This window comes from Porites lutea, chromosome 11 (assembly GCF_958299795.1).
Source record: "Porites lutea chromosome 11, jaPorLute2.1, whole genome shotgun sequence".
Lineage (NCBI taxonomy): Eukaryota > Metazoa > Cnidaria > Anthozoa > Scleractinia > Poritidae > Porites > Porites lutea.
In genome coordinates this window covers 25,976,453-26,003,952 of record NC_133211.1, presented here as the reverse complement: position 1 = coordinate 26,003,952, position 27,500 = coordinate 25,976,453, and the positions used below count along the sequence as shown (strand labels likewise).

The window sequence follows — 27,500 nt, the reverse complement described above, 5'->3', positions numbered from 1 at the left end:
CTTTCTTTTAGATTTTTTTAATTTGTGGCTAAATTGAGCTCAATTTACACTTTAATTTCCAGTAAAACGGTTTTCTAACAGTTTTTTGCTAATTAGCAATTACTGATTACTTACCAACTTTGTTTCAAGGGAAGGGGGCCTCGAAGACGTTTCTGCCAACAACGTGGCCAGGTAAGACATGGATGACCTAAACTAAACTGTTAATGAAGTGCAAGTTAGAGAGGGAAGAAAGACCAAAAGGCCCCCCAACCTTTTCGTAATTGTCATTGTTGTAAATATCTGTCCGAGATACACTGAAAAAAAAAATGGATGAAAATTTAAAAAATTTAGGAAGTTAAGAAAGATGTGAACAGCGTTTGTGTGAGTTCAACCAATCAATCAAAATAAAATAATCGAGATTATACCGTATTTTTTCAGCAACTTAATCAGCGAATCAGAGGAAGAGTAATGACTCTTGGAGCAACTACGACCCTTTGAGGTGAGAATACTGACTTTTTATTGCAAACAATAGCATTCAGAAAACTTGTATTGATCCACTACTGTTCGCTTTTCTCTTTCAGGTGACATCAACTGACAGCCATTAACTCAGTCAATTTTTTTTAAGTTGTGTAATTGCTGTAATTCATATAAAAGTAAAAATAAAGCTTCATTTTTGACGTTTACCACTTGAGATGTAGCTAAATTTGCTTCAGTGCTACTTTGATCATACATTCGCTTTGAAACGCAAACATTAAAATACAGTTTTAGCCTGCATATTACGAGGTTTCGTTTGAACAAAGAGAAGAACTCGAGGAGACTCGAACAAGGTTTCTCACGCCCTCCAAGGATCTTTCGTCCATACCAAAACGACCAAAAACCGAGGTTTTCGTAAACGCACAAAGATTAAAATGGCATCTTTCGGGACCTCCACCATAAGTGCGACAAGTAGGGCCAACACGATGGATCTCGAAATTTTGAAGCCGAAGACCTAACAAGGCTATAAGTCACAAATTCACTATAACTTCAGCATCAAAAGACTACAGTCCACTACAGCATATACCACTCATAGTGGGAAATATAATTTTTTTCTTTCTTTTTCTACTTGTTTTTGACAACATGTTTATTTCCAGCCGCGCAAGTATTTTTTACATCCCTGTCATATATCTTACACTAATGTGCCGTGGCGACAAAGTTGAATCGCAACTAACAAAACTGTTAACATTCAACAACGGCGCCGAAGAAAGATAAAGAGATTCTCCAGTAATAAATAGAAGCGGCTTTAAGCAAGCCTAGCTCAAATATAGTCATATAGTATGCTTATTTACAATCCGTCAAGTTAGTTCAGTAAGTTATGCACTTGATGCCGGGTAATCACGAACGCGCGTGAAGATTGTAACCAATTCTCTCTCTTCCTTAACTTACAGTCAGATTTATAGTTTTGCTTATCAAACCTTGCTATTATTTCTCTTTTGACTTCCCTATTGCCATCGTCGTCGTAGTATCGTACGGCCTCTAATTGGACGGCTGTGAAGGTAGATGGTGTTGCCCGATGAAGTTCTCCGTTTGGTCATCCGCTGACCATCCTACACGACAACTCTAGGAGCAAGTGACTCTGTTCTTGAAAACATATCGAACCTCTTTAAGTTTTAAGGAATTAATTACAATACAACTGCAACACTGGTCAAATAATTAACTTAATTTTTCTTTTTTTGTACATAGTTTCTCCATATATATTAAGTGTACGACTTTATTCTTAAGTATAGAGTATTTCAATTACGTTAAGCTTATGAACGCTACGCAGACAGACGCAAGACGAAGGATCGGATCGTCCTTAGTCTAACGTAAATTATGGCGTTCCCCCATTTCTGTGAACAAGGGCATTAACTCATGGATTGTAGAGACAAAATACAGTGATTTGAATGAAATAGTCTAACATCACGTATCTCTCACGCAGATGCTTTCCCGCGCTTGCCGCTTGGTGGATACACTTTTCCCGCGCACCAGTGTCCTTGCGTTCCAGCACAAGCGATACCGTAACTGTGCTTCTTGTTTTTTCAGCACTACGTAAGCTATTAAAATCAAAATCACTCTGCAGACTTGTAGCGTAGACCCTTAACGTTCATGAAATAACGTAACAGAAGCTGCTTTAAATGAAGTTCTTTTGCAAGAATATCAAATCTTTCTTTTCACTTCTCACTGCGCAGTACCTGCGCTGAGCAAGTTCATGACGCTACAAGGCATTGAGTTCTTGTGCCCTCCTGGGAATTACCGCTGAGTTTAAGGGTGTGCAGGCTCCCAAGATCAGCCACTAGCCAATCCATATGTGTTTTGTCGTGGACGGTGAAGTTTCCTGGACTTGCCCATGATAGTGGACGAGGCTAAGAAAAATGAGAAAGGAGGTTGCAAAGAAATATTGCTATTAATTACTGATGCTTCCATTTTTCTTGCATGATAGAAAATAAGGAATCACTCAAAGTGTTAGCCAGATTAAGAAATACTATAGCTTTCTACAACTTATGAACTGACGAAACACATTGGCTTATCAAGAAAATTTCTGCTCTTTCTTTAGCTAATAAGGTGATTATTTTTTCTTGGACTTGCTACCGGATTTTGTAGGCCTTGGAACTGGTTACACTTCTAGCTAAAGGTAGATATTATTCAGTGATATGCGCTAAACTTCTTTTTATCTAGTTGTAATTGGTTTGTTTCATTCAAGTTTGCTGTCAGTAGCTAAGTAAGATAACAAATTTTATTTAAAGAAGTTCAACAGAAATAAGGATCTTTATAGCTCACCTTCTTATCGCGTCGACTGCACTCCACCTTTCTTGGAAACATCCTACAATAGTTCAAGAATGCGTTGGTAAAATTTGTGTTTCGAAAAGTGCTCCATCGTCAGTTAAAAGCACAACACAGTACTTACGTTCTGGACGCAACACTTCTTCTCCGTAACATCTTCAGTGTTTCTGTGCTTATTGGGGATTGCTGTAAAAGTAGAACAGCATATAAATTGGTAAACAATCAAACAATGCCAACAAACAGCGGCTTAATTTATAGGATAAATTACTGATGAAACTAATGAAGTTTCAAAGAGAGTTTCTTGCTTCTTGGAACATAAACGAGGTGAAAGGATATTTAAGGGGGAGGGTAGGGGAGGAGGGGGTGCGCACCCTCCCCCCCCCCCCCGAGATTACCTGTGGTCTTCTAATACAACTGGTATTCTGCAAAAAAAAACTATGTGGTTTATTGAAGTTGAAGTAGAGCAAGAGACGAGTGCACCCCCTCCTAAAAAAAATCCTGGATCCGCCCCTGAAAACGAAACTGCAGGCGGTACGTTACCCGGTCCTTATACGGCGTCTTTCCAGGCTTTCCCAGTCAATGCATTTCGGTGACGTATACGAGACGTAAAAAAAATAGCTCGCACCACGTGACCCGAAACGCATAATGAGGGGAGTGGGAAAGGCGGCACGGGTCTCAAAAGAACAGAGGAGCGTGTGAAAAGCGTGCGATATTCAAGGTCAAACTTGATTGTAGACTCCATCCCTTGCACAGTCGAGCTCCCGAGCGATTGTAACCAAGGAATTATACCTCCGTTTTAAAGAACAAGGCTGGCTACAACAAGAAATTTTTATCTACACAAAAGACAAAGTACTCGTCAACTGACCCTCTTTTGCAACACGTCCTCGAATGATAAGTCGCTAAAATATGGATCTGTCTTCAAGGATTCCGCACTTGATAACCTTAACGAGGGATCTTTCTGTAGCAGCTGTTAAAGAAACATTAAAATATATCAAGAGAAAAGCAATTTTCTCTTTCCAGCTCTTTAAAGGGACCTGTCTAGCTAGTGAGGAAAAACAAAGAAAAAACATCGCAATACGTAAAGGCAGACGTGAAGGAAAACTTGAAAAAATGGTGTTTAAAAAAGTGCATAATTCTTCATTATGACGTTAAATGATTTAAGTTTCATTTTTCTTGAGAAAGTGAACGGCAAGGCTAAATAATTTAACTGTAACTATCTGAGCTCCGACGCGGTCCTCTCCGAACTCGAACGCGATAATTTCCCAAGCTGGCAAAGAAGTGGATATTTACATTTGCCTGTGTCCCTGCGGTCAGACATGATAGTCGGACAGATCAAATACCAACGATCATCATTTTATACAAAGATGTACATAGTAAATTAATGTGTGTCTGACACGTTTTTTTTTTTTTTTTTGGACTTAAAATGGTATGCTAGTGGAATATTAAAAAAGAAAAGTTATTTACAGCTCTAAAACTCTCTTTTCCTAGTTAAGAAATTGGGTAAGGCAAAGCCAGTGAAAAACGATGCTTCGGACTTTTATGAAAGAACAGATGACAAGAAGGATTTATAAAATGATATAAAATAAGTTGTACCTTTTGCATAATGCTCACAGCGCCGCTTGACAGATCCGAAGGAAAGTTAAACTCGACAGCGCTGACCAACTTGTGCTGACTAGCGTGATCTTGTGTTGCAGGGTATGGATACTGAAAGTGGTGTTATAAAGTGCATTAAAAATAGCTCTTAATTTTGCCAAGGAAAAAAAGAATTATGTTCGCGGGCTTAAATATGTATTGGGCCCGAATAAGACTCATGTTAGCCCCAACCGCGAGGAGAGCTGAGAAAACGAACTTACCAAAAAAAATATAAAAAAAATAAAGAGTCCTTATTATACGCCGGTAGCTCGAAATAGTCATCTTACTCACTAACAAACCTCAGACCGACTGTGTGCTCATTTACCCCCCTCCCCGTTCTCTTCATCTGTGTTCCATTTAACGGGTATTTAAAGCCACTTCAACATACACGGAAACGAAAGAAGTCGAAAGAAGGATTTGTGGCAACACCTGAGAATCGAACGCACACTAACCAATTGCGCTAATTCTTCCTCCTAAAACTTTGAAGGACGAATTTTGAGCCTCAGAAATCTCACCTTTCCAACCAGAAGGATATACATGACCACACCTAAACTCCACCAATCAACTGCATGAGTATACGTTTCTCCACTCAGGATTTCAGGAGCTACGGAAAACGAAACGAGAACGAACATGAAAGTATACACTAGGGAGCTTAAGCAACCACGACAAAACAACTTGTGCATCACGCTTATTAGTACATTTCCTTGACGTCCCACTGCGCGACTTCGACGCAGAACCTCCTAATGCGACGATTCATGGAGGACGTGAACATGCGACGATTAAATTTCCTTTGTCTTTTTGAACTTGGATGAAGTCCTAAGAATTCAACTCCAGGAAAAATAGCCTGCATTTGACAAATTAAGCGGGTCCAAATATAGACGCAATAAAGTTTGAAAGGACACTATTTTTGTTAGCGACGTTTTTACTGCAGTCAGTCGTCGTCGTCGTCGTTGTTTAAGCTCCCTACTGTTCGTGATACGCCGTGCAACGATGAGAGATTATTTAAGCGAAAAGGTGCATCGAGTCGGAAGGTAACAGTTCGTGTCACCCAAAATTTGATGCACCTGAGGGGAGTTCACTCGGACTTAAATCGATTCACCCGACGTGTATTTGTCGCTCTTTAAGCCTGAAAAATGGGATAAGCTAAGAAAAGCGATGTTGCCATCTAACAGATGTGTGAGCCTGAGAGGTGTTCATCCAGTTTTTCCATTCACTTCCCTAGGCCAACATTATTAATAACACTTACTTCTCACATAACGTTGTTATAAACAAAGAAATTGCCAGTCTTATAAAAGCGTATTGTTCTTACCCATGTACTGCAAGGTACCACAGATGGTACGGGTTCGTTCCCGCGGTTTCACTAACTTTGACAGACCAAAATCGACCAGCTTAACGTGTCCTACAACAGTGACGAAAATCTTATTCAAGACAATCTCTCCCTTCCCTAATGTGCGACACTAAAAACTTGATTTTATTGTATAACGCGTAGAGAAAAAAAACTTTTGTACGTTTCTATATGAACTGTAAGTAATGACGAAACATTATTATGGTAGAACAGAAAGTAAAAAGCCTGCGAGAATTATTAATTGGACAAATTATATAGCAAAGAAAAAAATTAGTTATTGACCTTTGCCAAGTTGACTACAAGTAAGTTTGAGCCCTGTTTACAACGTCAAGTATCCGTTTTTGTTTGAAAACAGAGACTTTTCCCCTCCAGTTTGGCCTACCACCTCACGTATCCGGTGAAACGGTCACCGAAAACGCATCTTTTTCAAAACGCTCTCCAAAGTGGAGATTTTTGAAAATGCCGGGTTTTCGTTTTCGCGTGGACGGACGAAAATCCAAAGATGTCATACATCGTACAGCGAATGCCCTGCGAGGCATAAAATCGTGTTTCCATCGTTTTAGCGTTTTTATGTGGACGGGCGAAACTATTCGAATAAGCTACGTGCGAACGCGTATTTTTTCGAAGAGGGGAAGAAAAATCTCCGTTTTCCACCTAACCTGAAAAATCCGGATACGAGCAGATGACGCAGGTGGGCTGCATTTTTCTTTTACGGGGTGGGGATGGGGGTGGGGGTGGGGGTGGGGAAAACAAGATCAGAACCTTACCTTCTTCATCTAAAAGAATATTCTCCAGCTAGGAGGAAAAATTTAGGATAAAAGGTGAGTCGTCAGAAAAATAGACCTACCGTTTAAGGTAGAGAGAAAAAATATATTCTGGATAAAGGAATGTGCCATTTGAAAAATAAGAACTTTTAGGCTTACCTTTAAATCCCTGTAGATTATTCCTGATTTGTGAAGGTAATCTGCAAATAGAAAGGCATATTACAATTGTGAAATCATGAAAGTGCAGGTACAGTGGAGCATCTATTCAAGGGACACCTCCATTCAGGGGACACAAAATTTGGTCCGGGAAAAATGTTCAGATAATCTTTGTATCTGTTATCTCTATTATTGAAATTTTAGTTCTTCCACAACATCAGCAATTTTATCCCGAAGGTCTTTCTGTGTTTGCTCCTTTCTCTTTGGAGTTCTACTTAAACTTTAAAGTTAGCATTGAAATTCAGGGACTTTCCAGCACTGACTGCAATTTTCAAGGACTTCCAAGGTGCACGCGAACTCTGTTGAGGAGGCACCTTTATTCATGGTAAGGGGACACTTTTTCTGGGTCTTGAAACCCAGGTTAAACCTCCATTCAGGGGACACCTTGCTACTCAAAACGTGACTGACCACAAAGAGGGTTGAGAAGTTAAAGTGTGAACTGAACTGATCACAATGATGACAGTTTTCACAACATGAACAATCTGTCACTTAAATCGATGCACTGCAATAATAATTATTGATAGCCTGCGTCGCACATGCAATTTAACCTTGGTTAGTAACATCAGTGAAGCAGTGCTGATATCCTTGTTCTGGGCCCTCAAGAGAATTAATGAATTACGGGAAGTGCTTTTTGAATTTCCCTTCATCTTGACTGGCAAATCGACAATGGCCTTTTTAAAAGGCTAATCATGGCGCGTACTCCAATCCTTGTACACAGGTGGGACTCAGAACAAGGATTTTGGTGCTGTTTCACACATTCCAAGAAAGAATTTAAAAAAATACTTTCTTTTTTGGTTAATTAATCATCAACAAACCCTAGCCCAATCTCTCTTCAAGGAACACCTATTAATGGGACACTTATCTCAGATCTCGCGGGTGTCCCCTAAATAGAGGTTCCACTGAACTTAAAACGTTTCCTGCACACCAAGAAAATATTCTTACATGCAATTATCCTGAAAAACTAGACAAGACAATTTTTGAGCCCTGCTTCTGGGATAAACTTGGTCTAGACTTAAGCCATTTGTGTCTGAAGTTTTTCTGAAGCCAGGGTCTGGAGTTCATTGTTTTCTATTTTGTTATCATTTCCGTCTTTGAAGAGTAGTTCAGGTCTGAGGCACAAAAAGCAGGGCAGAGAAAATTACAAATATCAGTCTGGAATAGAGTATGAGGGTTACAGGAGGCATGGCACAAAACCCAACTAAATTTTCCAAGAATCTCTCCTCCCCTACCCCCATCCCCTTTGGTAAGTGGGTGATCTTTAAACACATTTCCTTACCTAGAGTGATGGCTAGCTCAGCAGAATATAACTTGACTGTTTCATTGTGCAACTTCTTTTCCTGACGCCATAGTGTGTAGAGATCACTACCATCAACAAAATCTGACACTGAAAAGGGGAGTTTCCAAATGATTATTTGCCAAAAATAACTGACAGAAATTATAAAACTTAACGTACAAGTAACTGTTAACGTTTGATTTATTGATTGACTGGTTTGTTTTTGTCACATATTACAGGTCAAATATACTTAGAATAGATTATATAAATAAAGATAGTGGCAGGGAAGCCTGAACTGGAAGCCTGAACTGGAAGCCTGGGGCTTATATGGGGTTCAGGCTCCCCCTGGATTAGTTTAGGTAGTTCTACATACCAATGAAAAGATTGTGTTTAGTCTGCCATGTGTACCAAGTTTTGACAAGAAATGGAAAGTCACCAAGTTTTGCCTGTATGTTGATCAAACACAACTGTGAGTTTATATGCTCAACATAATTGTCCCCTAAGATCAATTCATGATCAAGATGGAAAGTTCAGTTGGCTATGAGAGTAAACAAATTGATAACCTTAGGGAAAATTCTTTAAATGATCTTTATAAAAGTTCTCTCAACTACTTCTTTAAAGACATGAATAGAGATCAGTTTCAAGAATTTTATACATGTCGATCTTGGAGCTTTAAAGGTTAATGCTTAGAGCTGAGAGGTCAACTCCTGAGGGAAAGGAGCAGAGATTTTCGTTGGAAAAATGGAATAAAACCCCCAAAAGAGACCAAGAGACTTCATTTAACCCCGGAGGAAATAAACTTGCCTATAATGTTCAAAACTGTTGTTTCTGTGATAAGAAAAAGTATTCCCCTTGATAATTTTTTCAAGACCTTTATGGTGAAAGAGGTGAAGGTCGTAAGTAGTACCTTCACACTCCAGGTCAATATCTATGTTAAAAGTGCACTAACCTGAATAATTGCTTCATCTTTACACTGCTGTACAGCATCTTCTTTGATTATCTCTGCTTTATTAAGCACCTAATGGTGTAGATCAGATCAATTGACAAAAACAGAAAATTCTATTGATAATCAATAAAATTCATCAACGATGGCTTGATTATCACTTTGACCACTTTTCTCCTCTGTATGCACCTGATGCAATAATTTTGAGAAACAAATTCAGAAAAGTGGCCACCAAACACCATCCAACTTAAGGCAGGAATTTTAAAAGAAGTATAATGTTTCCAACACTCCTCTTGCACAACAAAAAAAAGTAAGTAAAGCTATCAGATTTTAATTTAAAGATACCTTAATTGCATATGGTTTGTTGGTTTGCTTGCTTTTCACTTGAAGTACCTTAAAAAGAAAAAAATATATTCATCCCACAGTCTAAAATGAATGTCCTTTTGGACAAAAAAAAGAAAAAACAATGTACAGAAATGCTGAATAAATAAAATCTACCAGAAATACTGGTTTTTTAAATAGACTTTTGTTCATTTCTTTTGAGGCAGTTGATTCATATGTAAAATAGGTCAATCACATACAGACAGATAGTCCACAAAATACTGCAAATACTGATAAATTTGCATAAAGAAAGCACTAGAATTAGTGGTATACAAGTAGACATATAAAGTTAATTTCATGTTTCTCATAAATACATTTGAGGTATTTGCAAGCACACAAAATTAAAAATTATTATTATGATATTTCCAGCAGCAACAGAACCTGGTATATTTTTCATTTTTCTATATTTCAAGTAAGAAATTTTAAAACAAAGGATGAGCTTTGCCAAGGTACATTTATTTGGTATAAGCTTGTTTACCATAACATAATTATTGTAACTTAACCTCAGGGTTAAATTTCTCTTGGGAGCATTTAAAAGCAAAACACAAACTTACATAAGCAAATGCACCTTTTCCAACAGTTGCCAGAATCTACAAACAAAGATATGTCAAAATCCTAAAAATTTATCTTACATTACTTCTATGCACATTTGAATAATTTAACATCATGAATTTTCTAGTTTATAATTTGTAATCAGAATAAAAATTGTAAAAATAAAACTAAAACTTTAAAAAATATAATATGATTTAGTACATATACAGAATTTTTGTGTCCCTTATAAGAGTGTGATTTTTAGTCCATATATACATACCCGAGTACATAAAGCTCTCAATCAGTTTTATGTGATGTATGAATGACTTGACTTATTCTGCATGCCTTAATTTACATAACTATTTTTAAAAGAAATTTTGTCCCTTTTTGGCAAGTGCAGCGGGGTTTACAGATATGATATCTTAGCAATTTTTAAATGTGGAAATTGTGTGATGGATACTTGTGATGACTGACTCCCTCCAAGCAGCCATAGCTTGTTCCACTGTTGGAGTTGGGGCAAATGCATATTTTATGTTTATAGGGTTCATGTATGCAAAATGTGCTTTTCTTGCATATCTGTACAGTCGACCACTCTTAACAGACATCTCTTTAAGACAGACACCTTGCTGAAATGAAAATCTAGAGTTGGTCCCTGCCTTTTGGTTGACTCTTTATAAGACAGCCATCTTTCTTAACCAGACACATGTGCCTGTCCTAAAGGTGTCCATCCTCGAAACCGTGCTATTCAACAGAGATTTTTTTGCTTATGTATGCAAAAAGCAAACAAACAAAAAAGCAAGGTCAGTACTTATGAACCAAATAATATTTCATTCTCAATGTAATTTCTTGCTGTTTAAGCAAAAAGGAAAAAATACGTTTTTGCCCACAAAATTTAATAAGAACAAAAACAGAGGTGGTGTTTATCTACTAAACAATTCTATTTTCATTGTATTATTTGTTGCTTATTTTATCAACATGCTGTACTTGCTTGTTTCAGTTATCCAACAATTAGCTTCTTTTTCACTTTAATAATTTATGCAAGATTATGAAAAAAGTGCTTACATTTTACTCCATTGTTGTTTGCATACCTTTTGTGCGTTGTGGTTTAATTTCTCCCGCTGAGAACGTGCAGTTCATACAAAAGAACCTACCACGGATTTAAATGCCCGCCCATTTTAAAATAAGATCAAAATCGGTAACTTTCACAACTTTCCGCAACCGGAGATGCTTCTGAATTCAAGGAAATTAACAACACTGTCATGGAAATTAAGCATACTCTCAAGACCGCTCTAACACGGAAAGCAAAATATCGCGGTATATATATATATATAGGCAATAAAAGATTGCTAATAAAAACTAAAAACTTTAATAAAAAATTCAATGACCTTTCTTTGTTCAGTATTTCCATGTCGAGTATCACGTGTAGGTTGTTTATTTCAACACCAGACCACTTCTATGATTTGCGGTTTTTGTATCATGGGCATCCACCGATTTCATATTCAATTTAATTAATAGTCAAAGTCGGGTTCTCCCAAGGCAAATTTACCACGTTCTGCGATATCGGGTCGATTTTCAGAATTCAGGAAATAGTTTTGCTTTAAGTCGACAACATCGGCTAACGGATAAACCTTAGACTTTTTCTATGACAGATAATATTCATGAATATTGATATTCAAAACAGCCGTCTTTGGGACAGCAGCGTGATTTTTAACAGAATTAAAACTGTACCGTATATGCTGCAAGTTTGCAAAATTGCTACAAAATATGGAAACAAATATTTTCTGACGAAAAATAAAAGTAGAACTGTGAGGTCCAAGCTCTGTTTTTGACGTTCCCGATTTTAGAAAGTCTCTTGGTTTCCAAAAAACTGCCATGACCTTATTCATAATGAAACATTGCCAAGTACAAGCAAACAGTTGTACTGAAAATGTGTGCTCCTTCGTTCATTATTCAAGTGCTTATACCCACCAGAGGCTATTTTACATTTATATTTCTGTCAACAAACCTCAAAATCGCTGATCTTGACTGGTTGCTTGGAATCGTACTCTGGCAAAAATACCGCTTCACTGAGGGGAACGGGCCAGGGTGTCTTGTAGGAATAGTTCCCCGATTCACTGTAGCGCCTTCGAATCGACCCATGACTAGCGCTTCGTTGAAGCAGAGGTTTGGACGAAGACCACGTTTCTGGTTTTTCCACAGCTATACTATGAGGTCTTTTCCGAAGCTTCTTTCCTTGCACCGAACGCCGTCCGTGTGTGTTCCCCATTTTTGTTACAAGAAAAACATCAGCTTGCGATCATGTGGAACGATCGAGTCGCAACGTGTTTGCGTGAAAAATGCGGGAAACGCTATAATTTTAGCGGGAATTGAAAAATTCCCTTCTCGCTAAATTTGCGAGTAAATTTTCATGCAAAAAACTTAGTTTTTGAGTGTGGTCAATCTTTTAGCAACAACATAAGCATCGAAATAAATTAAATGCATGTAATTGTAGACAAACCGTCGCTGACAAATGCTTGACATCTCTACATTAACAAATGTAATGACAAATTTTATGTTATGGCGCGCTCTTACAGGAAAGAGCCTGGTGACTACCTGTGACCATATATGGTAAGTAAAAAGAGCGTGCTTCATACGGGATCTTTTGAACACAAGATGGATGGTCTGGCGGGTTATGATTCCAGTTCCTCCACCGAAGACGACAAAATTCACCGCAAATTGGCCCCCAAAGAGGTACGAAATGTCCGTTTAACATGCATTTATATGTTAACATTGTTTTTTTGCTATCATTACGTTGTTTTATTGCGTAGAAAAGGTGGCATTTGCGCTGATTTGTATCAAATGCATAATTCATGATGTTGCATTTTGTGGTGGATGCACAGGCCATAATTGAGTTTTGCTGCAAAGGAAAACGTACTTAGTTAAAGGATACGGCCATCAAAAAATCCTTGCTCTGGTGGCTAAACTTAGATTTAGCTTCACTAAGATAAGATCTTGTTATTTATCAGTGCTTACGCCAAAAACTGTCACAGAAATTCAGTTGTTTTTAGATGGTCAAAAATAAGGCTATCAAGCTTACATAAAGACTCCCACCCTTGTGTACGGTTTCGATTTCTTTAGGAGCGTACTACTTTTAACTTTACCAGTGAAATTGCTCGTTAACTTGTGTTTCATTTAAGTGACGGTATTTGATGGTTTATTTCAATTTAGAATTACTTTTGGTGAAACATCAAACTGTCTAGCTAACCGGAGACAGGTAGGATTGTAATTTGCCTTCAGTTTCCAGACTTCCTGACATGGCTATCCCAAGAAAATGTTTTGTGTCCACTTAAATCAATTAAAAATCTGTTTGCATATCTTAAGTTGTTTCTCAATTTTATTTCAGATTTTTTTATTCTTGTTTTACAATAACTTTGGTGTGACCGTAAAATGACATAATTTATAATCCTCACGAGAAATCTGAACAAGGAGGAAGTGAGCTTATCCAAGAATATAAAGACTGTGTTTGCAGAATAATTATTATGGCCAAGATTTCAGACTATTTACTTAGTTTTGATCTATTTTAGATTGCTGTACTGATTTTTTTCCAACTAAAACATTTTCAGGATGGCTTTGATTAAGGTTCTTTGGTTTCACAGTGCTGCGCTTTGTTGTCCATGTACACCAAAGTAATAGACCCCTCATGGTTTTTTCAGGTTTTGATGAGTTTCAGTTAGCAAAATTCATGAACACCACTGGAAAGAGGGCATTCAAATTATTAACCTTGCCGAGTTTGTATAGTGGGGAAAGTTTGTGCCTCCACCTTTTAAACGTCTGTTAATTTTTGCGACTTTGAGAATTTTTACCAGAAAAATAAAACATTCAACGAATACTGTCCAATTACTTAGATATGACTCATGCTGTCCCATTATACTGTTGTATTATTGCTGAAATCAGGACAGTTGATAGCCAATCAGATTTGAGAATTTTGTTATAGTTACGATTATACAAATAAGCATTTTATTTAAAGGTACACTTTCTAGAGGTGTCAACGGATTTTCCGTCGCTGGTCCATTTTAAATGTTGAAAAAAGAAAACCATGGAAGGTCTTTTAAACTTAAAGTTTTTATCTGTTACATGCACTAAAGTAGATAGCTCTAAAGTGATAATTATGAACTTTTCTCGGTTATTGTTAGAAGGCAGTCATTTATAGTAGATTGAATACTTTGTCCACAGATGTCTAATCAGGATACACAACAGTACACCTCTGTCACTGACATGGAGAATGAACGTGTGAGTCAGGTCGATGCACCTCCTCTACCAGAAGAACAGCATGATGAAAAGGTAGATCTGGCAACAGAGCCATCACAACCCTCGCATAAAAGTAGAAGTTCTCCCAGTAGTCGTCGCAGAAATTACCGGAAGAGGTCTGCTTCAGAATCCCCTGAAAGATCCCCTAATAGAAGATCTCCAGACCACTCACCTTCGTCACACAGACGAAGAAGAAATTCAGATTATAAAGGTAACTTGGGTGGCTTTTTGTTTATTGGTACTACTCTGTTTAAAACTGTTTTTTCCATCATATTATGCAATCACCTGTCAACAATGTAACATGATTTATGCAATAATGTGCTCGGATTAAAAACAGTTATGACCAGATTTTAGGCTGCTAGATTTATAACACTTTGACCCTTATCCTGCAAACACTTGCGTGATGCAAGGAAAAAGGGGATGGGGTTAGTTAGGGCAAGAAGGTTAGGGTAAACTGTGATGAAAGCTCTTAAGAAAGGAGAATGAACAAAGATCATCAAGTTATTAGTTTGTCACACTAAAAGTAAAAAGAAAATGATTCCTTTTCAAGGTTGTGCTCAAAGAAAACTTAAAAGCAGTGATCCTGTCAAATCTAGGTTACCCAGCATATGACTTTTATGAAAAAGAAAAAAAAACTGAGCTTTCCTAATTACACTAGAACAAAGACAATGGCACTGCTAGGGCACAGCCCTTCCGTTGGTATAATGGACCCTTCCAGGTTTTTTTAACTTTTGACATGGACCAATAAGAGAAAATCCATCAACACCACAGGAAAGAGCCCCCTTAAAATTAGTGACATTGCCAGGTTTGAAAGTGATATGACTTAAGCGACTGCAGATAGAGCTCCACAAAGTTGTGAAAATTTACTGACATTTGTATGGTGGGGGTGGGGGGCAAGTTTGTATCCTCCCATCCTACAAACATCTGTAAAATTTCAAACATGGCGTTTTTAACTAATTTTAAGGCACTTTTTCAATAATTGACACCAATTATTGGTGTCAATGGATTTTCCCAAACTTGTCCGTGTCTAAAGGTGGAAAAAATGTAAAAGGGTCTATTATTATAGGTCCATGCTGATTAAAGGGTCTGACATCTTGTTTCCTTCAGATGACCGAAGGCGTCGTAGAAGAAGTAGAAGTCGGAGTAGGAGCAGGAGCAGAAGCAGGAGTCCAAGGAGAAGAAGGAGAAGTCCAAGTCCAAGAAATGTGAGTGATGCATGTATCTGTTGTGGGTCAATTTAGTCCTTGGTTCAGTTTTTTTCCTTCTTCGTTTTATAGCTCATTGTAGTACATTAACATACTTCGCAAAAAGTAAAATAGATATTAAACGAAGGATACAATTGAGCCACAAGGTTATGGCTCATGTAAAGGAGCAAGCATATAATTTGGAAACTGTGTTGCTGAATGATTGGGGTTGGGGAGAGGGGTATCAACTAGTTTGATAAGATAAACTTGAAGGGATTGAAAATCGTACATTAAACGTAAGTGCCACATTGTAGCTTTTCAGAGAGTGATCTACCTAAAGGGCAAGCATTGGACATGCCAGCTTTTGAATCTGAGTCTTTCCAATGCCAAATTCTTATTCTCAACACAGTTGTAGCTAGTTGCGAAATTTCAAAAATGCATGTGGGCCTCATAATCCCTACAGACACTCCCTTTTAATACTCTTAAATACTAGTGGCAGTGGTTGTTTCCAGTAGTTCCAGTGCAGTCCAAATAACGACAAAATATTGTTCCTTTACCAAATACATGTAACTTAAGGTGTTTAAGGTGACAAATTTTTTCTTATGAATAATGTGATATTTGAGGCATCAGATCTTGGTCTTTTTGTATTTACTATCCTTTTACTGTAGTTGTTATTTTAGCTGTACAAAGAAAACTAAATTTTGTTGGTAGCTATGTCAAGTCGGTACTAAGGCCATTGCCCTTAAAATATTAATATTACTAATTGCCTACTTTTTATGTGTGCCTTTGGCCCAGTCTATGCAATTTGTTTTCATTTAGACATACTGTACGTAACAATAAATTCTACAGCATGTAACAACAAAACACCTTACAATAATAATTTGTAGGGTGATTTGTTGTTTTTGTCATCATCATCTTCATTAACACCTTGTGCTAGCAAAGTAATAAGTAGGACTCAGAAGAAGTATGTTAACTTCAGTGGAATTGACTCAATGTTCTTCCCAGTTTCCATGTCATGGTTTACTGGTGTAGCTGTGGCAAGTCAAAATGAAAATCAGGTCAAAATGGTACTATCCTTGGTTGATTATCAATTTCCTTTGTCTCCTACATGCAGCCGTGACTGTACATGATCTTCTCAAACGTATTAATAATTCATTAAGAAAATACAAAGGAAATTAATGTTTAATAAGTTTTTGGAAATCAGCTTAAAAATTGCTCATTTTTGCATTCTTAATTTCTCCTTCCAAAGTCATTTTGTTCGAGAAGTAATATCAAGCATTCAACAGTGTTTCGTCACCGTATAAAACACCTCAAAATTCATCAAAAATACTCTGCTGCACATTGTATTTTCAACTCTCTTCTCACTGTTTCATCTGGTGATGGAACACTGCATCTCATGCTTGATATCGTACAGCAATAAGAATTATTTTAATGGTCTCCAGACATGAAATATTTGCTGCCAGAAAAAAAAACATTGTTTATGATATTAGGAGATGAACAAGAGACAGTTTTTAATCGAAATGGCTGCCCAACTATGACAATTGAATTTGGAGTCATGCACGCCATCTCAAGGCTTAATACTCAGACAGCCAGTGTGAAAGAGAATAGAATTATTGTAAAAACATTTGGCATTAATTAATATCTCGTGCAAATGTTTCATAAACACATTGTGACTTTAGAAAGACCCTAAAAATGAATCTATAAAAGCAAAATAGCTAGGCACATTTGTGCTGCCAAATATGTGTCGCCAATTTGGTGACTTACACTGCAGTTTTAGTCGCCAAATTTTTTTTTACTCACCATAGTGACAAAACACTCACAGCTCAGAATGCTAAAAGTACAGCTCTTGCACGCATGTGAAGTAAATACCTGTGACTTTTCTATTATGTTAATATCAATTTTCTTATATTTGTCAAACATGTCCACCAAAATAATTTTACCATTCCTGTTGTTGTCAATCGTGTTCATTGGCATCTGCTGAACAATTTACTTTTGTTGTCGGGGCAACAGAAAATAGAGCACTTTGCTGAGTGAAATGGTTAACAAAATCAGTGTAATTTTCTTAAAAACTCCATTTCCAGGCAGTTGGAACAGTGCTTTATCACTTTTATACAAGTTGAAATCTTTTAGCTAATAAAGTATGGTACATAAACATGTAGCATTAGTGGTGTGTATATGTATGGTTTGGTTTATAACTATTATTAATGAGAGAGACAAAGTAGGGGAAAGTTCATCCTGACACTGCTAATCTTTCTTTGAAGTTGATTCACATGATGGACTTAGGGCCTGAAGTGAATGGGCGCCTGTCAACACTGTTGTGGAAAATGGAAAAGCTTCTTGAAAATCAGGAAAAAGTTCTGAAAAATCAGGAAAAGCTTTTAAAGTTCATGGAACAACAGCAAGCTCTACAATCATCAGCAACACTTGTGTCCAGGGAAAGAAGGTTGGTAAATGGTGTGAGAGGCAGAGATCTTGAACATTCTAGCACAGGTGAACTGAGAATTCCATCAAATCTTCTAGAATCTATTGGACATTTTACTAGTGAATCAGTTAGTGGTGTGCATCATTCAACTGTATCTGGACCTAGTCGCAGTCGCAAATTAACAAAAGCTGCCGTAAAGAAACTGGCTGGCTGTTCTACGAACCCAGTGGAGACTAGTGACTCTTCACAGGATCCTTCAGTGTCTATTCATGATTCTGTGAATGTTGTAAGTGAAGTGTCAGTGCCTCTGAAATACAATGTACCAGTGTTTGTCTCTCCTGCTGAAACTGAACTTGATTCAGGTGCTGTCAACTGCAATGACGGTAGTAACATGACAGAGGATCACAGTGAAAGCGCAAACGGTGTTGATCGGGTGAAAGACCTGTTATCCTGGGCTGAGAAAATTCAGAAAACAAGTTGTTCCATAGGGAATTTCAGTGTGAACCTTTTGAAGGCGTTGTTCACAAAGGAAGAAATGTTTAATAGAAATTGTTCTGGTACTAGAGGAAAAGGAGCCCTGGACAGTGGAAAGCTTGATATTATAAAGTTTTGTGCTTTTAAACTTTACTCTATACCTGATGCTGAGCAGGAGTCAGTTTGGAAGCAAAAGTGTGTTATTTCTATTGACGAATTTCTAAGAAGAGGTAACAGATCCAGAGCTCAGAATAGAATAGAGCAAAAAGATGCTCCTGTTTTAGCTCCCCTAGATTCATCAATTATTGTTGAGATTACAACCCAAGATGTTAAAGAAAATAAGAGTGATAGCAGTGAACTATCTTAGAACTGAAGGAACTTACTTTGTTTGAAAAACACTTTTCTCACATTCTATTAAGTAAAGGCAGTTTTACAAATTTTGAACTATATTAGGATTTATAATCACCTGTAGCAAGATTAACCATTACATGTAGTTAAGTTTTGATGCTGAGTTTTATTCTCTTGGAATCCACAAGACTTTTCTTAAGTATCTTAATAATATTGCAAGTTTTGTACATATAGAGAAATATGACAAGGTAAACAAGGCTTCTTGTCCACCTTCTTAGAACCGTGATTATTTTGCATATAGAAAGCACAGGTTGATGAAAAAAAACACATTATTTTTGGCCCAGATTAAAGGAGGAAATGGATTGCAGCTTGAAAAAAAACTGGGTTAACTTTTTCAAGGATGAAAAAATATGGAACACACCATGGCATAGCCCCTTTCAAGACACAGGACATTCACAAAGGTATCCTTAGCTAAAATATGCTTTACATATTGTTTCTTAACAATGGACCATTGTTTGACACAATACTGTCTTGAGAGACACGTAAGATGGCTTTGTGAGTCTGGCCAAGACCAAAAGGGGCTGTGTCATGCTCCATGTCTTTGCATCAATTGAAGTCCAAAAATAGTGGTCATAGATCACATTTAGGCATTGACACCGATTCCTGTTGTCTGTTGCTACAGATGGCAAGGGTGGACTTGGATTGAAACCTGAAAAAATATGGCCAACGTTTTTTGAGTTTTAATGCTATGCCTGCAAAAATCACCAGAACATTATTACGGTTAGTGCTCCCTGATGAAATTTGTTTGGTGTCTTCTCGGCATACAGCTGTAACTCTACAGGATCATATGATTTGTATATGGGTAAAGGAATTACTTTATGACTTAAGCACAGAATTAACCTAAAACAGCAATATCCTCGTGACATTGCCCCTTTAATTCAAAGAGCCATTTCAGAGCACAAGAATCTCTGTATGAGTTGTTCAAATACACAGTCTCCAGTAGGATACACGAGTCTCATCATCCCAACCAAATTAATGTTTAGGAAGGCTTTCTGACTCTGGCCCTTGGTTACAATCGAAAATCAAAGAAATCCCTAGAAAAAGACAGCAAATAAAGTCCTAACTTTTTTGTGTAAAGTAGGGTGAATAGATACTGTAGCTGGTGCATTTTTCCTTTAAACAGTGTTACGTGGACATGAAGCCTTTGTGATTATTGCAATGTCTATAGCTTGTACTGTGTACACCGAAAAGATCAGAGAGGCTCTTTTTAATGCTTTGCATTAGTGGCCATATTTTGTGAAGCACTTGTTGTAAAAGTGTATCTCGACTTTAGTTTGCAGTTTGCACTTGCACATCTGTGCAGCAAACAACCCTCTAAAAAAAAGAAATTAACATGTTTGTTGACAATAAGCAGATACATCTACTTCTATAGATAATTGACTTACATAATAATAATCAAGAATAATGTTGAAAAATGGATAAATGTTGGTAGTTGTATAGCATTTCTTGTGGAGTTGTAGATCCACATGTGTCATATTCTTTCCTGTAATTATGTTCACATCTTGTGCATGCTTTATCTGTATAGAAGTCACCTTGATCAAGTCTGTTTTAGGATTTTTTTTTGTAAACAATTCATTTTATTTATTTTATTTTTTAGCGCAGGATATTATCATTGTAGGCTATTGTAGCACCGTACATGTACTTGAAAGACTTGTTTTGGTAATTTTTATGGACATGCTAAATTCCTATATCACTGTGCATCCATTTTTAGTTAATAAAGGGTGGACAAGTTTATTTTTTGGTATTTGGACTGCACTGGATATTTAACTGGAAGTTTTTAAAGAAACTTCTATCATTTATTTTAACTGTTGATAAATGTCCTAAAGTGTGGATGGCAAGGACACCAAAGGAAATCCTTGTAACTTTTTATACATTAAATATTGAATCTGGCCTGGCCAAATTAGCAAAAGCAGGGTACCATCTATGTGGTATCAAGTTAACCAAAAAGCATGACAAACAAAGAAAAAGTTTTTTCAATCCTATTCTTTTGCTTTTTATTTATTTATTTTTACACATGCTTGGTCTCAATTCTTGGCAGATAAACCATGTACCCATAGCATTTTTGTTCACTGGTACACTGTATATACCAGTGTAATGTCTTGGCTCTTGTTTTAGTTTGGAAAGTCTGTAAGAATAGAGACATCCTAGTTTAAAGGTTATGCAAGACCACTTGCCTTGAATTCTTTTTAGAGTATTTCAGAGTATTTTTCATCAGACCTAAATAATAATTAGCAAAACACCCAAAAGTCATCTAATGCAAAAAATACCACCAGCAGTGACTTTCACTGTCCTTAGGAGTATGGGTAAAGTATGTTGGACTAAGGATGGGACAGTAAGGGTACTCTTCTATTTAACACTGTTTGATAACTCATATTACATTAGTCAACAAATGATCAAGACAGTGGAGGGCGTTATGATGAGTTTGGTCGTGACTTGCATCCTGAGTCACGCAGGGGTATCTTAGAGGTGAGTGTTCTGTACTTTATAAGTCCGTCTGTAAGTACAGTCAAGTCTTGTCTAATGAGCACCTCCAAACCCCTAAACACAGACACTTAGCCATGGTCCCAGTTATGTACAAACACTGCATTTTAAGCCTTCCATAGACACCTCCACTTGGCATGAGTGCTCCAACAGTAAATTTGTTCCTGTGTAATCTGGACATTAGCAGGATCCAATTTTGTTGTCCATCTTGAAAAGTTATAATATGCCTCATTCAGAGTGCAGTTACACTGCAAACCTCTGCTTGAAAGCATTGTTGTAGTTAAAATATTTTCTCATGTTAAATAAGCCTTTTCCTAGGCTACCTCTGTTAGAACCTTAGCAAACGGCTAACCCCAATGTTTGAAGTCTGTGTAAAAATGCTCATCCGAGTCTTGTTTTTCCAACCCACAACAGTATTTATTAAAATTATTTTGTCAACTTTTCTTTGAACAAATGCTCTTTTTTTTTCTTGATTTGACTTTTCCATTAAAACGGATACCTTTCTAAATCAAACACTTACGGGTCACCATGGTGCTTTTCCCAGTGGGGTTTCTCTTAGAGTTGACCGTAATTTTTCACAAGTGTTCTGTCCTCTTGAGTGCCTTGATGGGGCATTTAAAGGGAGCAACTGAGTAACTGTATCAGCCTTATTTGGATTTTCAGAATTGACAGTTGTCAAACAAACTAAAAAAATCAATATGTGCTGCAGTGGTGCTTTTTTAACGGTGGAGCTGTTTCAAGTAAAGAGTTATGGCAGGGTGCAAAGGAAGTCACTTTTACAGCCTGCCATTCGGACAAGCTGAAGCTAACATTTTCTAACCCAAACATCATTTCAACTAGCCCCAAAAACGTTTTGATGAGCAGATTGATTTCACAGTTCCTCTGTAATTTGGATTCCTCAAAAAACTTCACTTGCCCGTCGGGCAAGTTAATAACAGCATACACTAGCCTGATAGCCAAACCCACTAGCCCTGGGCTATCAGACACTACTTTCTTTGCACGCTGTATGATAACGTTATTTTTGTCTATTTGAAGTTAAATCCTGTTGATAACGTACTAACCAATTTTTTCTGAAGGCTGCAACTATCTCTCTTTAGGAAAAGGACAAGACTGATACCATCATCAAGGATGGACAGGAGGAACCAAGTGAGAAGAAGAGGACATTAGTCCAACACTCACCAGATAGGCATGGTTCTCAATCTCCAGCTGGAACAGAGAAGAAGCCTTCCCCTCGCAAGTCCCTAGAGAGGGAGAGGCAGAGTCAGTCACCTAAACGAAAAAATTCACAAGAAAGGCGGAGTAAAACACCTGAGAAGAGAAGGCGTAGGAGCAGGTCACACGACAGAAGAGACTCAAGGTCTCCTGAAAGGCGTAGAAAGAGGGATTACAGGAGAAGCCCAGATAGAGATTCAAGAGGTAATCATAATATTATTTGTCCACTAGAAAGTCTCCAATTTATAAAACAGGTTGTAATCATGTTTAATTGAACTTTCTGTGCAGCACCTTGGCTTATTTTAATAATTAAAATAAGCCAAGGTACTGGGCAGAAAGTGGAAAATACCTGTAACTTTTACTGTAATCCAGAGATGTTGGGTATAATTTTTATTTTTATGCTGTGGCTCAATTTTATCCTTGGGTTAAATTTTAATTCCCTTTGTTTTAAACTCTTCATTATACATTACCATACCAAAAACAAAGGGAAATAAAATTTAAACCAAGGGTAAAATTGAACCACAACATATACACTTGTACCATTATGTTTTGTGGTATGAACTTTTGTATAATCTTATGGACCCAATGCAAAAATGGCTGCTTGGTTAATAATCTTTTGTTGAAATTAAAAGTAGCCTGACTAGCTTGCTTGAGGTAATGTATTCTTTTGAATTTTGTACTGAATAAATATAAATCCAGCAGCCATTTTTGCGTTGGGTCTATTGTTGCTTTTCGCTGCCTGTTCTTTTACAAAGACCTCAACTCATTTAAATGCACTTTTGAATTAATATAACCTATAGATCGTAGACCCAGTAGTGATTACAGCTCCAGCAGACGGCGGGACCGTGATAGTGAGCGAGAAAGAAACAGAGGTAGGGACAGAGGAAGAGATCGTGACAGAGATCGAGATCGAAGGTATGATAGAGACAGAGACAGAGATCGTGACCACGACCGCGACAGAAAAGATGAGCGAGCTCCTTCTCCAAGCAGTGATAAGAAAGTGTTTGTAAAAGGTAAGATTGCGAAATTTAATAGTTTAAAAGTTGCTAACTAAAGGGGTGTTTACATGACACCAAAGCGACTTTCGTGCCGGCACGAGTTCACTCTGATTGCCTCTCGTGGCTCTGTATTTGTTTACATGATAACACCACAAAATGTCATGCTAGTGTGAGTCACTCCAGCATGAGTTTACTCAGGTTGTTGTACCAGAGCAAGAGTATAAAATTTCACAACAGTATGATGTGTACGCAAAGCGACCACTTGTTTTGGTGTGAAATCGGTCGGCAAGTAGACTGGAATAGGTAGCGCATGCATAATGTCTGCGATTTTGGCTCGCTCTTGTATTTTATCAACGTGAAATGTATCTTCATATAAAAGCGATATGAAATGACTCAGTCAACCTATAAACGCAATATGAAATCAAGAAGTCATCCCAGTATGAAACTCGCGCCGGTGCGAGTTTTCCCATGTAAACACCCCCTAAAATGATTATTGATTGTATTCCTTTCCCGAATCACCCCCTTTCATTAGTGAATATCTTGCAATGTTGAACAGTGGATGAAAGGGAAAGGAAAAGAAAATCACACATGGCAGATATCATTAAAGACATGGTTTGACTCTTTAGTGTTTTGATTGTGTGAAACATTCTACTGTTAATCTTAAATAACTGTGAAACTCGAAAAACCATTAACACAAGAAATATTTCTGGAATGTTATTGTGCTGCAAGGAGAAAGCCCTTGGGATGGGAGATAACTTAACTGTACTGCAAGCAACCACATTAATTAGTTTGCTCGTGTGTCCTGATCTTTCTTGTGATTGGTCACAACACAAGCATTCCTGTAATATTTTAGGAGTGCATGATTTTCAGAATTCGACAGTAATTTAGGATTTCTATTGTGTAATCTCAAATCGAATTTAATGCTCTTCAAGTCTTGGTAATGTTGATTGTTCAATTGAGGCTCAGGTACTTTGTAGTCACTGAATTTTGCAACAGATGTGTTGCTGTTCTCATTCTTTCTGTTTCAACTAAAGTGTAACATGAAATGTATTTCTTGCATTTCTGATGAAAAAGTTTCTAAAATCCCACAAACAACATACAGCAGATAAGGATTCTCCAACCTGACAATTAGTGGTCAGTATCAGGAGGAGAAAATCATCACTGATCTTTGGTACTTTGCAAATCTTGTGTAAGTCACGAGGCAGTTCAGTAGTACTGGCTGTCCTAAACAGAGTATGACATGATTTTCAAACCATGCCTGAAATAACGTGAAAAACGTTTGAACATGTTCTGACGACAGCTTACAAAGTATTATTACTGACTCTCACATGGCACCAGACAAAAACGTTTGACCGGCCACTCGGTTCACCCGTGCCTGTTCAATATTCGCGCTCCTTTCACGGAAGTTTGAACGGGAAGACCGGTCTAAATTTTCGTACGGTCTGAAGGTGGTTCCATGTCAACAGTTCACCTAAACTTACGAATTTTCGTCCGATTCCGTGTCAAGGTAACCTTAGTTTCGCATATATTGTAAATAGCCCGTAATTTTTATTCAATAATTTTTCTATAATAACGTGGAATCAAACAAATTTTGACGGTCAATTTTTCTCGTGTATCCATTCTCTCCTAGCCTCCTCAACTGGCATGCTAGAGAAACTGCCCCGCCCTGCACGTGCCTTAACATCTGAGGAAGTTCGAGCCAAGCTAGCAGCCCACGCAGAGTCACTCAGGAAGCAAGCACAAGAGGCAGCTTCAGTGCTGAACCTTCCCAGCTATATCAACCCATCAGTTGTTAACCCGCACCAGTATGCTGTACAGCAACAGAAAAGAAAATTACTATGGGGCGGAAAAAAGACTGAGGTATGCAGACAGACATGTCATTGCTTATAAGAGAAGTCCAAAACACACAGCAAGAAAACCCATTTTGCTTGTACAGATTATACAGGTTTAATTACATTTCCACATTCTTAACTGATCTCCTAATCTCTGTAGGAATCTGTCAAACTGAATAACAATTTTACAAAGGTTAGGGTACACAAAAAAGCGTGAGGAAAAGTGAAACTTACGCCATGCCGGGCTCTTGATCTATGATGCTTACATAAAGTAATAAAGCAAAACATGGGTGCCCGCTGTACACTACAAATCTTAAGACATTAAAAAGACCTTACTAACACATTTGACCGCAATGGACATTCTTTCTCGGTGTAAAAATCGAAGATGGCGGCCATGTCACTGCGAACATAAACGAGGCCTCTCATGGGTGTTAAGCACCTGTCGCTCGCCCAAAGAATACGCAGGCAGGCTAAAAACCTTACACACAACAGTCACTTGAACATTTTGCGGAATACTTGGCCACCTCTAAGCTATACCCCTAAAACAATGGCTGCGGGGCTACGTGGCTAAGCGGCTACGCGTGGTCGTTGTTTTAGGGGTATGGCTTGGAAGTGGCCGGGTATTCTGCAGTTAAGCCGATTTTACTGTGCCACGCGCACATGTGGTGCTTTTTTCTGCCGGGTCAGAAAGAAAGGCCCCCATCCGCTTAGAAACAGCGACTCGCAATAAGCAGCACATGTAAGGGTTGATTTCCAGTGTCGCGTAATTTTTACGTGCGTTCGTGCGTAAGATTTAGGTTCGCAAATAGAATAGAGGCAATGGATGAAAGGTCGCTCGTAAGCGTAAAAGTTGAACCTCGCTCAACTTCTCGTTTAACCTCAGCACTTTTTATCTTGCCTCTATTTTATTTACGTGATTAAAATTTACATGCGTTAACATGCGTAGCCAAAAACGCGCCAGTGGAAATCACCCTTAAGAGTAAAAAATTCCTCTTTTTTATATATCAGAATGAGAGTAGTAGCAGTAGTAGTGGCCCGAGCAAGCCGACCATGTGGAACACTACAACTTTTAATAATGACCAAGGAGGTGAGATGCAAGCTAAATTCCGGCGTCTGATGGGTATCAAAGGTGATGGAAGCAGCAGCACCGGTGATCAAGAAGGACCCGCTCAGCCTGCTCAGAGTGAAAAACTTATGGCAGATCTGGAGGCAGAGTTTGAACGATCGCGCGCCTTTCAGTTATCAAGGGGTGCTGGAGGCAAAAGTGGAATCGGACTTGGTTATTCAGGCACATAGCATAAATATAGCCGCTCCTTGTCGTAGTTTGAGCTGTATGGTAGCTTTCCGGTTATGGTTGGCAACTTAAAGGGTTTTGTTTTCATTTTTACAGTACGCCTTGAGGGAGTGAAGCTAACAAACGTAATGAACAAGAGCCTTGTAACATAACTTACGTCCGGCTGAAAATTCGTGCGTTTAAGTGTGCCGTTCGAACGGAACTACCTTCACTGTACGAAAATTCAGACGCTTAACCGTTCAAAGTTCCGTGTGAACAAAGCGAAAATGTCTGGTCAAGCAGGACCATCACTAAGATTTGAAGTTGCCGGCTAAATACAACAAGTAGGCGGGGAATAAAACAGCTAGCGATTTCTTTTGGTAGAACTGTTTTTCTTCTATTTTCCTATGAAAGAAGCCGGGGGAAATTCCCCCCCCCCCCCCCTACCTTTTAATGACAGCCCTGCGGTCATGTTTTTCAGCCAGTCGAAAATTCGTCCATTACCGTGTGAACCTAGCCTTAATGATACACATGAACAGTATTAGACTGTTTTCCTATAATCATTGATTTTCATATGTCCATTATTTCATTAGTGGACGTTGTAACTCTTAGTTGCCAACCATGAAGGGGGGGTTGGGGTTTTCCAGTTGTTCAACGTTACTGACTCCACCCTATTAGAATCGAGTGAGCTTGCTAGAATGTAGCCTTGTATCAACTTTGCCATTAGAGAAAATATGAACTATCATTTGTGCCCGAGAATTTTAAAATTCTGTGAAATGTTTTGGCTGTTTAGTGTACGTAAGTCTTATCTAGGAGCAAAACTCGCTTGTCGGTAATGCTTTTCTAAGCACTTTTGCGACTGACTGATGTCCATAAGTTGTTTTTAGACAAAATTGTCGTTGCCATTCAATTTTCATGCGAGGAATGCGCCTCTAAGTGAGTTACTGTGGGTTGTTTTAAACTTAGGTATATTATTTTAAAACATAGGAATAAAAAATGCCTTGACTTATGTTTGTGTCCTTTCCGTCATAATGCATGTTTTCGTGACATTTCAAAACAGACTGTCCTA

The 27,500-nt window shown here is 37.9% G+C and overlaps 3 protein-coding genes across 8 annotated transcripts in view; 2 read left to right on the top strand and 1 right to left on the bottom strand.

The window, feature by feature from the left end:
• Nucleotides 1-670, top strand: part of LOC140952036 (uncharacterized) — a 4,928-nt gene extending 4,258 nt beyond the window's left edge. Inside the window, exons 5-7 of the mRNA XM_073401443.1 lie at nucleotides 130-171; nucleotides 418-478; nucleotides 561-670. Of these exons, the coding sequence (XP_073257544.1) occupies nucleotides 130-171; nucleotides 418-448 (73 nt within the window). The 3' untranslated portion in view covers nucleotides 449-478; nucleotides 561-670. The remainder of the gene's footprint in view (nucleotides 1-129; nucleotides 172-417; nucleotides 479-560) is intronic.
• Nucleotides 671-2,090: 1,420 nt separating this feature from the next.
• Nucleotides 2,091-12,380, bottom strand: LOC140952035 (ribosomal protein S6 kinase-related protein-like). 2 transcript variants are annotated; one of them, XM_073401440.1, is made up of 15 exons: nucleotides 11,866-12,380; nucleotides 9,884-9,919; nucleotides 9,294-9,341; nucleotides 8,955-9,023; nucleotides 8,379-8,451; nucleotides 8,009-8,116; nucleotides 6,676-6,716; nucleotides 6,520-6,547; nucleotides 5,717-5,806; nucleotides 4,923-5,011; nucleotides 4,369-4,479; nucleotides 3,641-3,742; nucleotides 2,900-2,961; nucleotides 2,773-2,815; nucleotides 2,091-2,357 (listed from the first exon to the last, which is right to left on the bottom strand). In XM_073401440.1, the coding sequence occupies exons 1-15, from the start codon at nucleotides 12,124-12,126 to the stop codon at nucleotides 2,202-2,204; spliced, it is 1,317 nt and encodes a 438-aa protein (XP_073257541.1). In that variant the 5' UTR covers nucleotides 12,127-12,380; the 3' UTR covers nucleotides 2,091-2,201. The 2 variants fall into 2 exon arrangements, with proteins under 2 accessions (XP_073257541.1, XP_073257543.1); XM_073401442.1 differs by having other exon boundaries at nucleotides 8,009-8,110.
• A 119-nt stretch (nucleotides 12,381-12,499) lies between these two features.
• Nucleotides 12,500-27,440, top strand: LOC140952034 (uncharacterized). 5 transcript variants are annotated; one of them, XM_073401436.1, is made up of 9 exons: nucleotides 12,500-12,590; nucleotides 13,068-13,113; nucleotides 14,053-14,358; nucleotides 15,255-15,352; nucleotides 21,018-21,101; nucleotides 22,214-22,532; nucleotides 23,129-23,341; nucleotides 24,957-25,186; nucleotides 26,167-27,440. In XM_073401436.1, exons 3-9 carry the CDS (start codon nucleotides 14,073-14,075, stop codon nucleotides 26,452-26,454), a joined length of 1,518 nt encoding a protein of 505 aa, XP_073257537.1. In that variant the 5' UTR covers nucleotides 12,500-12,590; nucleotides 13,068-13,113; nucleotides 14,053-14,072; the 3' UTR covers nucleotides 26,455-27,440. The 5 variants fall into 5 exon arrangements, with proteins under 5 accessions (XP_073257537.1, XP_073257536.1, XP_073257538.1 ...); XM_073401439.1 differs by having other exon boundaries at nucleotides 12,532-12,590; nucleotides 14,073-14,358; XM_073401435.1 differs by lacking the exon at nucleotides 13,068-13,113 and having other exon boundaries at nucleotides 12,502-12,590; nucleotides 14,073-14,358.
• Nucleotides 27,441-27,500: the final 60 nt, after the last annotated feature.